At 41.5% G+C, this 15569-nt stretch overlaps 2 protein-coding genes across 2 annotated transcripts in view; both read right to left on the bottom strand.

Moving 5' to 3' along the window:
- Window positions 1-2749, bottom strand: part of slc35b2 (solute carrier family 35 member B2) — a 5306-nt gene extending 2557 nt beyond the window's left edge. The window contains exons 1-3 of the mRNA XM_020603862.1: window positions 2509-2749; window positions 622-809; window positions 332-492 (exon numbers count right to left, since the gene is read on the bottom strand). Of these exons, the coding sequence (XP_020459518.1) occupies window positions 332-492; window positions 622-809; window positions 2509-2528 (369 nt within the window). The 5' untranslated portion in view covers window positions 2529-2749. The remainder of the gene's footprint in view (window positions 1-331; window positions 493-621; window positions 810-2508) is intronic.
- Window positions 2750-4246: 1497 nt separating this feature from the next.
- nfkbie (nuclear factor of kappa light polypeptide gene enhancer in B-cells inhibitor, epsilon) lies at window positions 4247-15085 on the bottom strand. The gene is made up of 6 exons (XM_020603944.1): window positions 14283-15085; window positions 10307-10409; window positions 7238-7448; window positions 6627-6715; window positions 5635-5883; window positions 4247-5111 (listed from the first exon to the last, which is right to left on the bottom strand). Exons 1-6 carry the CDS (start codon window positions 14600-14602, stop codon window positions 5043-5045), a joined length of 1041 nt encoding a protein of 346 aa, XP_020459600.1. The 5' UTR covers window positions 14603-15085; the 3' UTR covers window positions 4247-5042.
- Window positions 15086-15569: the final 484 nt, after the last annotated feature.

Genomic DNA, 15569 nt, shown 5'->3' with positions numbered 1-15569 from the left:
CTCTCTCTCTCTCTCTCTCTCTCTCTCTCTCTCTCTCTCTCTCTCTCTCTCTCACACACACACACACAGCTATTTGGTCTACTGTTACTATGTAATTCACGATAAACACAGATTTAAGACAGGCCTATCCTATAATGTAGAACTTGATTTCATAGAGTAGATGGTGAATTTACTGGCCTGTACCACTGTTTCTTAAACAGCACCTTGCAAACATAACAGACCCCTCCCTACAACTGTGCAAACAGAAAAACATTGTATGGTGGTATTATAGCTATTACGCCACACATAGCTACATGTATTAAATAGCTATATTGTCTGTGAGAATCCCCACCTGAAGTCCAGCAGCACAAAACATTAGTTTCATGGCCTGTTTGGCTGATGAGCCTGAATAGCCCTCGCTCCTGGGTGCAACTGACACGTCATCCAACAGACCTGCTTTGGCCTCACTGCCAAACACGCAGGTCTTTATGACAGGGTAGCAAATCCCACTACCTGGAAGAAAGGAAAATAAAAAAATTATTAACTTACTATCAAGACCAGAAAGGGACTTACAACTACAAGTTTGTGTTTTCAATTGCCATACATCTCCAAATGAGGCATGCTTAGTTTTGAAGCTCAAACCTGTTTCTAAGTAGCTGGTGCGTTTGAAGTAGCTAATGAGGAGATAGCCGGGGATGATGATGGTGGAATATCCCAGCAGGTTGACAAGGAAGCGGAAGACCCAGACATCGTGCCAGCCTTGCAAAAGTGACAACTCCTCTGAAGCCACAGCAGCAGGAAAGAGAAGGAACACAAGTACAGACCAAACCCTACAAGAGTAATTCAACATGGTATAGTCAGGTGACACTGTAAAGAACATAGGAGAGAAAGATATCACACTAATGCTAATACTAGCACATGCTAATACTTGTTGCAAATATCTTTATAAAAAACTAAAGCCAAAGTTAAATCTACCCAGTCACTTACAGATGATTATTTTATACACTGAATGGACAGTTGTCCTCTCATTCTGACCAAAAAGGAGTCAAATTAACTGTAACAGTGTTTGTTTCTGTAGTTTTAAGTCAGAAAAGGAAGTGAGGCACTTCATGCCTATGAACTCTGCTCTCTTCCTATTGGCCCACAGTGCTGTCCTGGACAGATATTTTACTACGAGATGAATAATAACAGCAAGAACCATAACCTGTTTAAATAGCCAGGAAGAAATTAGATGTGCTTCCTCGCCTGCCCCATTGTTTTAGGAGATGACTCAAATGTACCTGCAGTGAAACCTGAGCTCACTGCAAAAAAGGTGTGCTCCTTGTTGTCGTGGCACTGAGTGTGTATCTGTTTGGGAGTGAGGCCAGGCTTCCTCCTGGGGAGGGGAGGGGGTGGGGTGGCTGTGAGTCTGACCCACAGAGCCTCTTTGTGAGGGAGTCCGCTGCTGCCTGACCAGCCAGCAGCCCACTGTAACGAGACCTGGGACCTGAACAAGGAACTTATTACATGGAGGAATGCACTGTACTGGCTGGATAGCCAACGCACAGGCTGCTCCATTATTATCCTTATCCTAACACACAGAGAGAGCGCTGCCAAAATTTACCTGAAGAAAGTGCTTGTATCTATGATATCTAACAGTAGATTATATAGGTCTCGTCATCGGTGTGTGAATGTGTGTGTGTGAATGGGTGAATGTGTATGATATCCTGTAAAGCACTTTGGCCAGTGTAACACACTGTGAAATATGCGCTATATACATACAGTCCATTTACCATAGATTATATAGACCAAGACTGAAAGAACTAATCTTTCCCTTGGTAAAAAAAAAACAAAAAAAAACACAGGAAGTGGGTCATGGCTCCAGACTAACACTTCATGCAACCAAGTCTCTCAGATGGTGACACCACCGCTGTTTTGCAATTTTAAACACCCTTACCACCCAATGTGCATAGCTCATATTTATAATAAAATTCAGAGAGGAGGAGAGAAGGAGACTTATGGAACAATAAATGGGAAAATCACTCCTGGAACAAGTTTCCATCTCTTCTTATGTATAGTCATTTTAGTGCTCTATAGCCTAGCAGGCAACATGATGACACTGATGATGATTAGACCTAAAATTTCGTTGTACGTGTTACAACAACAAAAGGAGTATCTTATGCTACACTGTATCCCATTAATATAGTTAGATTATTTTAGTTGTCGGCTATCCAAATATGTGCACCTGGGGGCACCACTTTGCTAACAACTACCAAAACAAACCAATACTGTTGCCCCCTATTAGAACTTTGTGGTTATGTGTTAGAGGAAACAGATTTCGCCCCAACACCAGTTACTGACCACAAACCATATGGTTACTTTCACCATTAGCTTGCTTGCAGACTTCAAAAACACAGTGACAGTCACTGTAAACATGAGTAACGAAATTAACCGTAAAGCTGTCAGTAAACAAGGGACAAAGCTTGTCCACACCTAAATCAAACATGCATGACACATTTCTTGTTCGTTCATCTTGGTGTCTAACGTTACCTCCATGAAAAAGATGTCATTTTCCCCACTCTCGGTGGTCCGAAAGCTGGCGCAGCACTTAGCGTTACGCCGACAGACTCAAACGTCTCCGCTGTAGCAGAGCATGAAACTGCACGGACCCGGCAGGTAATGGTAGTTTAATATGAGGAGACTGTCTTCTTTGGCACTGTCCACCTTTAGCTCCGGCGTTTTCTGTTTCTCAATAGCTGATGTGATGTGTTCACATGAGCAGGAAAGGCTCCTTCTTCTTCCTCACTATAGTAAGGATGCCGGAGACAGAAACAGAACAACCGCCTCCCTTGCGGCCCTGCCCCCCATCGGTGTGGTGGAGTAACTGCACCATTTTGCAGCCTCGCTGTACATGAACCAGGAGGTCCACTTACTACATACTGTAAAATACTACACTCTGTTTTGAAGTAAGCCAATTGTATTTGTTTACTTACATATTTAAATGTAATGTTATTGCTATTTATTTTTGTCTATTTTACTAAACAGCTATGTTACCCTGTAAATTCACCACTGTAGGCTACTTGCAGTAGGTCTATGTTACAGTACAATGAAATGAATCTGCACAGTTCTTGAAACAGTACACAACTAAACAATTCTTTACTAAACAGTTCTTTACTAAAGTATAAAAAAAGCAAAATAATGTAACAATATACTATTATCAGTGAAAATACTTGCATTAACATCTTACTTAAAAGTGCATAAGTATAATGAGCACCTCCTGGGGAGTTTAACTTACTATAGAACAATGAATAATATATTTTTTATTACAGGCTTTTAAAACTCTAAACTGCAGCTGCTTAATTCTGTGCACAAGAAGTCAATAGGAAATTGGTTGGCACTCATGTCACTCTGCAGCTCATTGTGCATCTTCTGTGAATATGTTTGGGTTCATAGTTCTACTGTCAAGAAAAGCACAAATGTGTTGACCATTTGGAGAAAAACTATGTAAAAGGTGTGAAAACTGGTCCTAGGTTCAATGGGGAAGTAAGTTTAGTTTCATACAGTAGCTCTCTATGCTAGCAGAGGGTTGTCTGTTAGCTGCCTCCATATCAAGTGCTGCTGTCAAACCTTCATACCCATGTTTACACCCAACGAGAGGAAATCCATTTCGTAATTCCCATTGAGTTACTTTGGCTAATATCCAACACGAGCATGTGAGTGAAGCCAGTTTACTGTTCAACCAGTCTTGTTCTAGTGTATAGACAGATAATGAGTGGAATTTCCAGCCACTCCGCAGTGACTGTATTATAGGAGCCAACAGGAGGAAGCACTTACAGAAAAACAAAATATACCTTACAAAAGCAACTGACAAGAAGTAAGGAAAAGAACCGGATGTTTTCATGAACAAGTTGTCAGTAAACTCATGAGTTTACCCTGTACATTTCCAAGATGTCTTTGTTGTAAATTCTTGCCTGCCATACTGTCATAATGATTTATATGCACATTTATAATGAAAAAAATCAAATAAAAAACTAAAAAAAAAGGTTCCCAAGGGCTTCCCTGACACTTACATGTCTTCTAATATTCATTTTGCTCCTTTCTATGGGCTTGAAACCACAATCTTTTATGAAACTCTATGAAATACCTGGAGCAACCAGAGGAGAACAGACAGTAGATAATGTTCATTCATTTAAGGGGTGGGTTTTATCACTAATGCCGGTAAACACAAAGTTAAAATCTCCCTTTACCCATAAAAAAATATGAAGTGAAGATTTTTTAAAATAATTTTATTACAAAAAAATTAACTGCTTATATTAACTAGACAAGCCAGTGTAATTACACAACAAAGATCGGTGAACCAATGAACTCTTTACTGAAAATGAAGGATGAGATAAACAGAGAAGCATATTAACCTGTTTCACAACATGAAGCAGCAAACCTAAAAAGAAATCTAAAAGATGAAGCTGCATTTTGTGAGTGATCACTTTTCTTGAAAACAATCAGGGGAGTTATAAGTTTGTCTTCAAGGGATTGCAGGTCTCTCTGGGACACAATTCATTTTACACTTTCCATGGAGTAAATGGAACATTTTTTATTCCTGCCTCTGATTGTATCCCTAAAAGTCATCCAATTTGGCTTTAAATCGCAGGATAAAGTCACAGTTTGTTTTACAACACAAAGGCAATAACAGCTCTGACAAATTTCGAGAAATTGAGAAACAGCAATTTGCATATTCCATTTCTTGGTTAATATGATAAAGAGGTAGAAATTTTTATGGTCAATGAGCATGTTGATAGATTTGGCACTCACTGTGAGGTGGCATTCGTCGTATAACAAACCACCCAAAAGATGCCAAAAAAAAAGAGAAGCTAAACAAGTCAGCCTAATGACTGAGAAACAAATTTTTAAAGTCTGTGAGTTCAACTGAGCAGAATCAGAGGGTTCATCTTCATACATTGAGATGATAAATAGAGAGCAAATCAAAGTACTACAAATACACGCACTATTTAAAAAAAAAAAAAAAAACTTTAGCTTTTTTGAACAAAGTTTCCAGCTGCAGTGAGGCTCAAGGCAAATGACTCAGCTCAAAACTTCATTCCAACCACCGACCTCCCAGAGATCTGGATATCATCAAAAGGAAACAGAGCCAGAATCTGAAAAACAAGGACACAAATAGTCTAATTTTACTAGTGTCGGCTCTGATGGTGAACTGCTGTCCTTGTCCAAACTTTGACTGCTCTAAACTGTCTGTGGAACTCGGCTACAAGTCTATTTCTTTCTACTGAATCCATAAATCTTTAAAAATGAGTTACAAATATACAGTCTAATTTGAAAAAAGGGCTACATTATTACCTAAAACAATTGGCACTGTAGTTTTCAGCAAATATTACTCAAACAGGAGTGAACAGTAGATTTGTGTGGGACAATTTTCAGCCACAGATTAGTATACTACTGTGGCTCTGGGGAGTATTTACAGCAGCAGTACAGTGCATGTGTGACTGACTCAAAATAAAAGACAGTGTCCACATTCATCTTAACCAAGGGTCATGTCACCCAGTGTAATGTTATGGCTCTCTGGCAGATTTATAAGGGTTTTGACTTCAAATGGTTGGTTTACATCTTTTGGGGTTTGTGAGAATAAGATAAATCTAGAACAGCCTATCCTTCTCTACTTACATCATCATTGCCATTGGCCAGATCCAGCGCTGTCTCATCCTCCATGTTTCGTAGCATCATGTCAGCACCAGCCTGGCAGAGGAGGTTGGCGATGGTGGCGTCCTGCCTCCCTACAGCAAGATGCAGTGGCGTGCAGCCATTAAACATGGCAGCATCCACGTTGGCTCCCCTGCTGAGCAGCAATTTCACTGATGTGATGTCATGTAGCTCAACGGCGAAATGAAGAGCTGTTTTCCCACTGGTTCCTTCCTGTGAGTGGCGTAGATGGACAAAGAGAAATACTCAACACAAATGGGACAATAACAAGGTAGGTCATTTTAATTCCAATAACTTTGTTAGTTTGGTATTATTCTAAATGTGAGTATGCATACATTACCTTCTCATTTTGCAAGCTTGACAGAAAACATAATGTTAATAATAATAATAATAATAATAATAATAATAATAATAATAATAATAATAATGATGATGCAATAAACCGGATGCGAGGCAGACTGATATGTTCAGCCAGTGATATAAACTGAGAGGAATGTTTCGAGACCGACTCCTATGTTCCCTTCCATCAATAGAAAGTTAAGAGTGGCTGGGCAGCACAGACTAATCATATCTCAAATCTAATTATGTCTCCACAAGTCCTGCAAGGATATCTTGAGCTCAGCTCATATCACTATCAGCATTGCACAGGTGCAGCAGATTTATATACAGGAGCATACCATAAGACCAGGAGTAGTTAACAGAGTTTGAAAAGGATAAATGTGATTATAAATACTAGCACGAGTGGATCAGATGCAGGATGGCCCTACACAGAGGCTACTGTTTGTCTTTTAGCTGTGTAGCCTAAAAGGTCAGAGTCAGCGTCAGCTGGCAGGTAGAGGTTTATGGTTTAAAATCACTGACAATTTGACATTTATCTAAAGGGCAATTTCATGTCAAATCACACAACACTTAAAAAAAAAACCTCTACTCTGTGGAGTCTCATTTAACAGACTAACCTGGATATTCAGATCTGCTCCCTTTTTCATCAGGAGCTTCATAATCTGATGGTGCCCGTTCAATGCAGCCAAGTGAAGACAAGCAAGACCTGCAAGTATAGATCTTGTTTCAAATGTGGAACATGGGGCTCATTTAACTCAAAAGCGGTTGAAAACATAAGCTTAAAAATCAGGTGTTAAACTGTGGTCATGAAGCCTAAGATCAATTATAGATTGGTTATGCAAATCAGACACATCCAAGACCTTTTGCTAAATCTACTGTTGTTTCTTTTTCCCCAAATGTGTGAAAATACAAGGCATATATCCAGCAAAATGACATTTTAATTACCCCAAATCAAATTCATCAAATTTGATATTTCCTTTAATGCTATATTGTTTGATCAATGGCAACCCAGTTAAGTATTTACTGTAAAAAGTGCACAGCATTAAAAACAGATTTTGGCTTCAAAGAACCAAAAGGCCATGTTACATTTGGACCCACAAAGAAAATCAGCCACATAATCTGAGAAGTTCAGCTTCAGCAAACCCCACTGACAAATAATCGCACAGATGAAAATAAAACTGCACATAGATACCACCAATAAATCATAAGGCCAATTTGTTTTTTTTACCTCTCCAGTTCTGGGTCTCGAGGACTGGCACCAGCTTGCTAGGGGCCACCTCTGTTGTCATCTTTGTGGTGCACTCTGTCTGCCCGTGCTGGCAGGCCACATGCAATGCTGTGTTCCCTTCCTGGTCCTGCAGTTCCAGGCTGACACCTTTCTCCACCAGGCTCTTGACTACATCTGTCAGATTCAGGTAGGTGGCCAGGTGCAAGGGGGTCTGAGGAGCACACAAGAGAAAGGATGTGTGAGGCAACCGAGGAAACTGCATGTCTCTGGTACGATTAAAGATCAAATTGGCAACTGGCAGCAATTTTGATAAGAAAATTAAAATTCTAAACATTTGCTAGACCCAGTTTCTTAAACATAAGGATGTGATGTTTGATTTCACCGACTTCTATCCCTGTAGACCTGCTGTGAGCAAACAAACCATCTCAAGACATTTTAACACAAAAATGGCTAATCAATACAAATTTCTATTCAATTCATCTATAATGAACATAAGCATAAACTTTATTGCCAAGTTTCAAGAACACAAGGAATCTGACTCCAGCTCAATAGCCCCCGATGTGCACAACATAAAAACAAAATAAATACACAATATATACAAGTTAAAAGAGCAACATACACTAGCTGTTCATCAGTGTAATAGCCCGGGGAAAGAAGCTCTCTCTGTGCCTGGTTGTCTTGGTGCACAGTGACCTATAGCACTGTCCAGAGAGGGGGGGAGTTCAAAGAGTTTGTATCCCAGGTGTGAGGGGTCTGCAGAAATCCTCCCTGCCCTCTTCCTGACCCGTGAGGTGTACGGGTCCTCCATGGAGGGCAGGCTGGTACCGATGATTTTCTTTGCAGTCCTGACTGTCCGCTAGAGCCTGTTCCTGTCCTGTTTGGTTGCTGAGCCAAACCCAACAGAGATGGAAATGCAGAGAACAGACTCAATGACTCCCCTATAGAACTGATTCAGCAGCTCCTGAGGCCAGTTGAACTTCCTGAGCTGACGCAGGAAGTACATCCTCTGCTGTGCCTTTTTAATAATGGCGCTAATGTTGGTTGTTCACTTCAAGTCCAGAGAGATTGTGGAGACCAGGAACTTGTAGAACTCCACGACTGAAACAGTGCTGCTGAGTATGATGAGCAGAGATAGGATGGGGGAGTTCCTCCTAAAATCCACTATGATCTCCACTGTCTTCCATGTATTCAGCTCCAGGTTGTGGTGACCACACCACAGGGACAGCCGTTCAACCTCCCATCTGTAGGCCAACTCGTCACCGTCTTGAATGAGGCCGATGACTGTTGTGTCGTCTACAAACTTCAGGATTTTTACAGAAGGGTCTCCTGAGACATCTTTGGGGGGCATTTGTGCAGATAGTCCGGGTGCTGGATGTGGGTTTCCCCAGCTTCACCTGCTATTTCCATCAGAAAGTGGTGATCCACTGACAGGTGGGGGCAGGCACAATGAGCTGGGTAAGTTTGGAGTAGAGGATGTCCGGGATGATTGTGTTAAATGCCAAACTGAAGTCCACAAATAAGATCTGAGCATAGGTCCCTGGTGAGTCACGGTGTTGCAGGGTGTAGTGCAGTACTATGTTGACTGCATCACCCACTGACCTGTTTGTTCAATAAGCAAGCTGCAGGGAATCCAGCCGGGGAGCTACAATGTCCTTCAAGTGGGCCAATATCAGTCTCTCAAAACACTTCATGACTACAGATGTCAGGGCAACAGGTCCTTAGTCATTCAGTTCCCTGATGGAGGATTTATTGGGAAGTGGGATGATGAAGATGGGAGCGAACTGGTCAGCACAGACTTTCAGACAGGAGGGGGTCACACAGTCTGGGCCTGGTACCTTACTGATCTTTTGTTTCCTAAAAAGGCAACACACATCTCTTTCACAGATCCTAAGAGGTGGTGGACTGATGGGGGGAGAGGTGGGAGAGGTAGTCCTGGCCTTAGTTACAGCTTTATTAGTGCAAGTATGTTTTGTGTACTTTCTGTGCTTCACCCTGCCACTTCTACTTGTATTTCCTGCATTTCCCAGAATGCCTTTTAAAAACCCCCAAAGAACAGGCCCGTGCCCTGGTGCATTCGGAGGAAATAAAACCTGTGGACACCGTTTTTAAACCTGCAATGAAAACACTGCTGTTTGCACATGCCTCTGAATGATTGTTTTGCTGTTTTCATTGCTTAATGTCATTTCAAATGCTGTTTTTAACTGCTTTTAATTTATTGCATATTCTTTCTTTTCTGCCTGTTCGGTATGTAAAACACCTCGAGTCACCTTTAGGCTGGAAATGAGCACTATGCAAACAAAGGTAAGTTGAACTGAGTTGATTTGGTTATACATATGAATAGAAAACTAACTTTTCCAGCTGAGAAAGTGGCAGCGGCACCGTCTGTCCGAAACTAACATGCTTTGTGGTTGCACGGCATTCTGGCACAAAACAAAACCACAAAAATGCCTCATCAGTGGCATTTTTTTTCTTTTTTACCAGTATGCAAAATGTTTGAGGGTGGATTTTCTGTTAGGGGCTAAAAGGAATTTTTTTGGGTAATGTCTCAAAATGTGAGGTCTTAGAATGACTACTGAGAGGAAATTAGGCAACCAAAATGGATTCTTTGAGAGCACAGGGCTATCTGAGTCACTGCAAGAACTGCTGAGTCTTAACTTCAGATGTTTCCTTTTGACTGACTTCTGTCAGATCGTTCCATCCTCATTTTGGTTTCTGCATTAGCAAGATTCTGGCCTGACATCTTGAAGAACTGGAACAATTCCTCCACCCACATCCACACAAGGATACACTCCACAGCTCCTTGTGCTTCCATTTCTACAAGAGGTAGAGGAGGGGAGATTCCAGTCTAAGTCCCCTATGAGCTAACACTGGAACCACCCACAGTGACGTCCCTGCCAGAGGACGGACTGCAAATAAAGAGGAACAACAGTTCTCTGGAACTACAGAGGTATTAAAAAAGCCACTATTTCCAGAATCAAGATACTGATAATGAGGAAGTCATCTGGACTGAAAAATTCCAGTAGAAGCTGCTAGGTTCTCGTGTAGTGGAAGGAGTCCTGTTGCATTTACCTGGTATAAGTTGTTTTGGATGTCCAAGACTTCTTTTGGGAACAGTTGTATCAACTGCTGAGCGATGAAGTCGTTTTCATGGATGATTGCTAGGTGCAGGATTCTACAAGAGTAGCAAAGAAAAACAAACATCTTTATCTTTGCAAAACTTGCAAGTCCACTTTATCTTCCATTGAGCAATCAACTTAAAAAAAAAAAAAACAAACAGTAAAATTGAGTAGCATAGAAAAAAAAACGTATTTCAACAAGAGAAACTGTTGCCTTACAATTTTCCCCTGTATTAATCTCAAGAGACAACCTCAAAACTTAACAGTTTGGTTGAATAAAAGACTGAGTGGATGGAATATTAAGCCATGCAAAAAATGTTTTTAGAAGCGATAGCATAGCAAGTTGTGTAACTGCAGGTCATGCTAAAAGAACATCCTTGTAGTTTTTAGTTTAACCGTATAAAGCAAATGACGAAACAAAACAAAAACACAGTAACCTCAAAACCTGAGTGGGAAGTTGTAACAAACAATTGTGTGCAAAAGGCAGGAAATGGAACCAAGCATTGGTTCTTAATTTAGACTAACCCAGAACAACAGAGACGGCCTCTGCTCAAAGGATTCTAATCAGAATACAGCTTCATTTGTTTAAATCCGTGTGCGCACAGTTAACAGTGTCTCGAGTTAAATGCTGTACACATTACGTGTATAAAAAAAAAGTCATATAGCCTAGTAAACATTTGATTTTGGTTTGTTAAATGGTACATAAGAAAAACCAATCAATGCATCAGTAAACTAATAACAGTATAGCATCTGATTGATTCAGTTCCTGTCTACATTTATGTGCAATGACTGACAAATTACATTAACTGGTGAATCAATTCCATCTATGTGTGTCATATACAGTGACTTCAGAATTATTCAGACCCCTTTACTTTGTGCATGTTAGTGTTGTGTATACTTAATTTTAAACTGATAAAGTGCTTTTTTGCCCATCTAGCTACACTCAATAATGCACAGTGAAAACATGTTTTAGACAAAATATACTAAAACCAGATCAGCGCATGGGTATGAAACCACTTCTAAACCTTTGAGTGCTGCCAGGAGCACAGTGGCCTCAAGAATTGAGAAATGGAAGAAGTCTGGAACCACCAAAGACCTTTTCAACATGCACTGGATCTGTAAATGATCTAGACACTACCCAGAAGAGGTCTACGTGAGAATGCAAGTGTCCAAGTCAGTCCACCCAGACATTAAGCAGACTTTACCTTACTAGCTCCCTAGTACAAAGTCCATGTAATGTTTGAGTGAGCTGGACTAAGCTCATGTCACAAAACAGCTGTATATAGACTGGAGTATTCACACAAAGATAGTGGACATGTTGATGATGTTCTATCATGTGACCGGCGTTAAACTGAAAGAATACAAACATCCATGGTGCAGAAAAATGTCATTTACAATGAAGACACCAAAGAAAATATGCAACTGGAGACATGACAGGACTCTGGAACGTCTGTTATTAAGAGCCTGGGGCCAGAATCATCAGACAAGGCCAGTGTTTATGACCAAACTACAAACCGGCTAGGTGACCAACTCCTGAGCACTCTACCGAGGCAACCCCACCCATAAACCAAAGGGAGTATTTCCAGTAAGTGAAAACATATCTGACACAGAGTATCTCCTGTTGTGTGCTACAGGTGTGAAAGGGCAACTCTGGACAAAGTCCATTCTGGAGTTCATATGTGAAAACGGCTGGGACTCTTCCTAGAGTTGGCCATCCAGCCAAATTGAGAAACCAAGAAGTGAGGAGAGCACTCTAACAGAGCTTCAGAAGTCCTCTGCAGAACCTGCCAGAAGGACGATCATCTCAGCGGCTCCCCCTCATTCACTTTATGGTAGAATGGCCAGATGGAAGCCACTGTGAATAAAAGACTTTGTTAGGGGTGCTCCCCTTCCACCTGCTGTAGTGGTTTCTTCCTGTAACGTGTCAGGTGTACCAGATATGGGTGTTGACGGACAGCTCTTTTAAAAGTGAGTGGGACTTGGCTCCAGGGCGCTTTCCTTTCTCCTGGCAGCAGCAGCAGCCTGAGTGGCGATCGGCTTGATCTCCTTTTTGCTTATGTCCTAGTCTTTGGTATGTATGGACGGGTAGTCTTTGTTTCACAGTTTTACTGTTGTTAGGTTTAGTGTTAAAGCTGTTCTAAGTTTAGGGGAACTGTGTTTGGCATTTTTCACTGTATTCTAAAGTTTTATAAACTGTTATATGATTGCAAGAAATAAAGAAAATTAGCAGCAGCCCTTAACTAAACCGGTGAGCTATAAAATACATAGTTTCTGCTCTTAGTTTGTGCCTTCAAATGCCCATAACCTGGAAAAATAACTGGAAACAAAAATTGTCTTTTGTAAACAGATTAATCCAGCAAAACGTATCCCAGCACTGGTATTAATGTACATAAATGCATAACACAATAAACTGCCATGATAGATTGGCAAATTAAATATCTGGCCCACCCATAATGGACTGAGTTAAACAATGGATCTGCACAAAAAGACACTCTCTAACCTGTGAGCAAACATCTTAATGTGAAAGCGACTTCCTGGTTTGGGTAAAACCTGAATGAATAAGAACTAAAAACCCCACAGGGGAAAATGAATGCTTGCATGACTCTCCCAGGCTAAGCAGCAGTGTGGTATGTTTCAGGTGTTTTTTTGTTGTTTTTTTTTTACCCCTCCCAGCTGGGGTGTTAGAATGAAACCATGTGCCCCAACAATTATCAAGCGGAAATGAAAAGAGGTCAGAGTGCAGCACTTCTGCAATGCTGCGAGTACAGTTCACCAGTGTCTGCAGGAGTCATTGACAAGCCTGCTTTCACATCAAAAAAGGCTGATGACACAGCTACACCAGATGAGTGGGTCACACAGCAAGGTCTACTTGATGGAGCTGTGTGTGGAGGCTGAGGTGTATGTGTGCAAAAGGCTGAACTTTCATTGACTCAAACTGAGAAAAACACCGCAGCAAACAGCCACTGTTAGATAACCAAGTGACAAAAGATGTCAAAAAAAAAAAAAAAAGCAGCTTGTGAACTGCTGGATCCACCAATAGACGCTTACGCCCTGTCCTATCCTGATCAACAAGTTTTCATGGATCAAAAGAAAGCAACTGCAGCCTCACAGCTTTGTCTGTACTGCATGGGGAAGTCCAGACCTATCTGTTTCACTTCTGTTTTCTGACTGAGAGACGCCCCACAGGAGTCCATCCACATTCATGACATGAACAAAGTTCATGAAGAAAAAATAAAAAGTCTGCAGCAGTATCACACCACTCTGAAATCCCCTTAAAAGCCAGTGTCATGGGATAAACTGTGCCTTAAATCTTATGTAACTTACCCAGGCCATGTATGGATGGGTTATAGAGTGGAATAAAAAAAGGACTTATAAAGCAGCTTGAACCACCAGTAGATTAATTTGATAACCGAGGGTATTTGTCAAGCAAAATATTGTCTGGTTCCAGCTTGGGAATTTGCAGCTTTTATGTTTAATACCAACTAAACCTGTTGTGTCTGAAGCTGGAACCTTGAACCCTTGGAATTTTTTACCATTCTATAAACCAAATAATACACTCAAGTCAAAAACCAGAAAGATAAAAGATGACTAAAACAGTGATTAGTTGCAGCTCTAACCAACAGAGTAAACACCACCTGGTGCTGCCAGACAGCGGTGAATGTGGGCGATTTGATAATTATTCTGTGCTAATTATTAAAACTGTTATGGTTTTTTGAAGACCAATTTTCACTCTGGGGCACTACAGAATACTTAATGAAAGACTTGACAAACATATTCATTGGAAAAAGATGATGAAAATTCAGTTTAAAATGCAAGGCACCGTATTTGAACTACAGCCACCAATGTGCAGCAAAGACCCGGGCGAGCTGAGAAATGGTGCTTTGCCTTTTTTTAAGCATTAAAAACACGGATAATAAACAAAAACCTACGTGTCTCCTTCTTCAGTAATAGTTGTGAGCAAGTCCTCCTCCTGTTCTGAGAGTTCAGCGCTTCGTGTTCGCTCCTCCGGGACGTTGGAAAGCGTGCAGCCCTCCACTAACTCCGACAGGCTCTCCCCCGTGATGGACGAGGAGCTGTAGGCTGAGTCCAGGCGCTCCTCCACGGTGGAGAACTTCTCCCTCGGCCCAGCGAAGTCCGAGCTAGGCTCCCGGGGCTCCACCGACTTCACTATGGAGCGGTATGAGTCAATGCCCGAGTCCGTACGGTTATCCTCCAGCAAGTCATCTTTGCTGCAGTCTTTGCTCGCCATGGTGGTGCCAAGGCTGGCTTTCCCCTCCCTCCTTCCCTGAGGACTTAACGGCTACCTGCGGGTGTTGTCGCCACTCGGTGACCCGTGATGTGACCGGACTCCGAGGAGAACCTGCTGACACCTGAGGAAACCACCGCTCCTTTGTGAAACCAGAGGACTGAGCCGCCGCGTCTCATGCCACTAACCGATAATACATGACCCCGGCAACGGGCCTTCAGTTATGACCGATTATAACGTTAGGGTTTGTTTTTTAAAGTTTCTGAATCATGGTATGGTCATTCCGGACCTGGTGGAATATCCTACAAAGAACCGAACTTCGGCGAAGCGGCTGCTTGTCGTCTAAGTATCCAGTAACAGTGGCTTCTAACAGCGAGCACACGAGTAATGAAAGGCGATAGGAGGGAAGAGCTGTTTTTGTCACGCGGGGGGAATCCCCAGTGCGCGCGAGCGAACACACACGCGCACGGACATTACCTAGAGAGGAGCGGAAAAGATAAGATTTTCAAAATAAAAGCATACACAAAGGTGGGTTCATTCGTTTACATTCTGCAATGGATCTTTTATATGCTGATTCCAGTATATGATGGTGACCTGCAGCTTATTTTCTGTCTTGGACCAAGTCATGTATACATAAAAAGATAATAAGAAAAGCAAATTTTAAAGTTATGAGTCCAACCTCAGAAAAAAAATCGGGAATAACATAACTATCATATCGTTTCCTTTTCTGGTCTGACACTGCTTTCTGCAGTTTGGCCTGTAGAGGGCGCACTTCCTCAGCTCTGCTTTTCAGCATGCTACATTAACCCCAAACAGGCCCATAGTCTACAAAGCAGTTGTTACAAAAAATGCTTTACTGCTGCCAAGCGCTGCCATCTGTTTTCATGTCAACTACTGTTATGTTTACTTATTCCTTTTTATGCCAGCAGTCTAGTCTAAAGTCTATAAACAAAGGTTATGTGCCAGTAAA

The sequence above is a fragment of the Monopterus albus genome, unplaced genomic scaffold (genome assembly GCF_001952655.1).
Source record: "Monopterus albus unplaced genomic scaffold, M_albus_1.0 scaffold63.1, whole genome shotgun sequence".
NCBI classification, from domain to species: Eukaryota; Metazoa; Chordata; class Actinopteri; order Synbranchiformes; family Synbranchidae; genus Monopterus; species Monopterus albus.
Note: the sequence above shows the minus strand (reverse complement) of the source record. Positions and strands in the feature narration are given on the sequence as shown.

Bases quoted from the DNA above. Each gene is read 5' to 3' on its own strand.
- nfkbie (XM_020603944.1), bottom strand. From the start codon at position 14,602: ATGGCGAGCAAAGACTGCAGCAAAGATGACTTGCTGGAGGATAACCGT. The intron at 10,410-14,282 runs GTAGGTTTTTGT...CTACTCTTGTAG, and splicing joins ATTACTGAAGAAGGAGACAC to AATCCTGCACCTAGCAATCA. The intron at 6,716-7,237 runs GTAAAAAAAACA...CTATACTTGCAG, and splicing joins CGAGACCCAGAACTGGAGAG to GTCTTGCTTGTCTTCACTTG.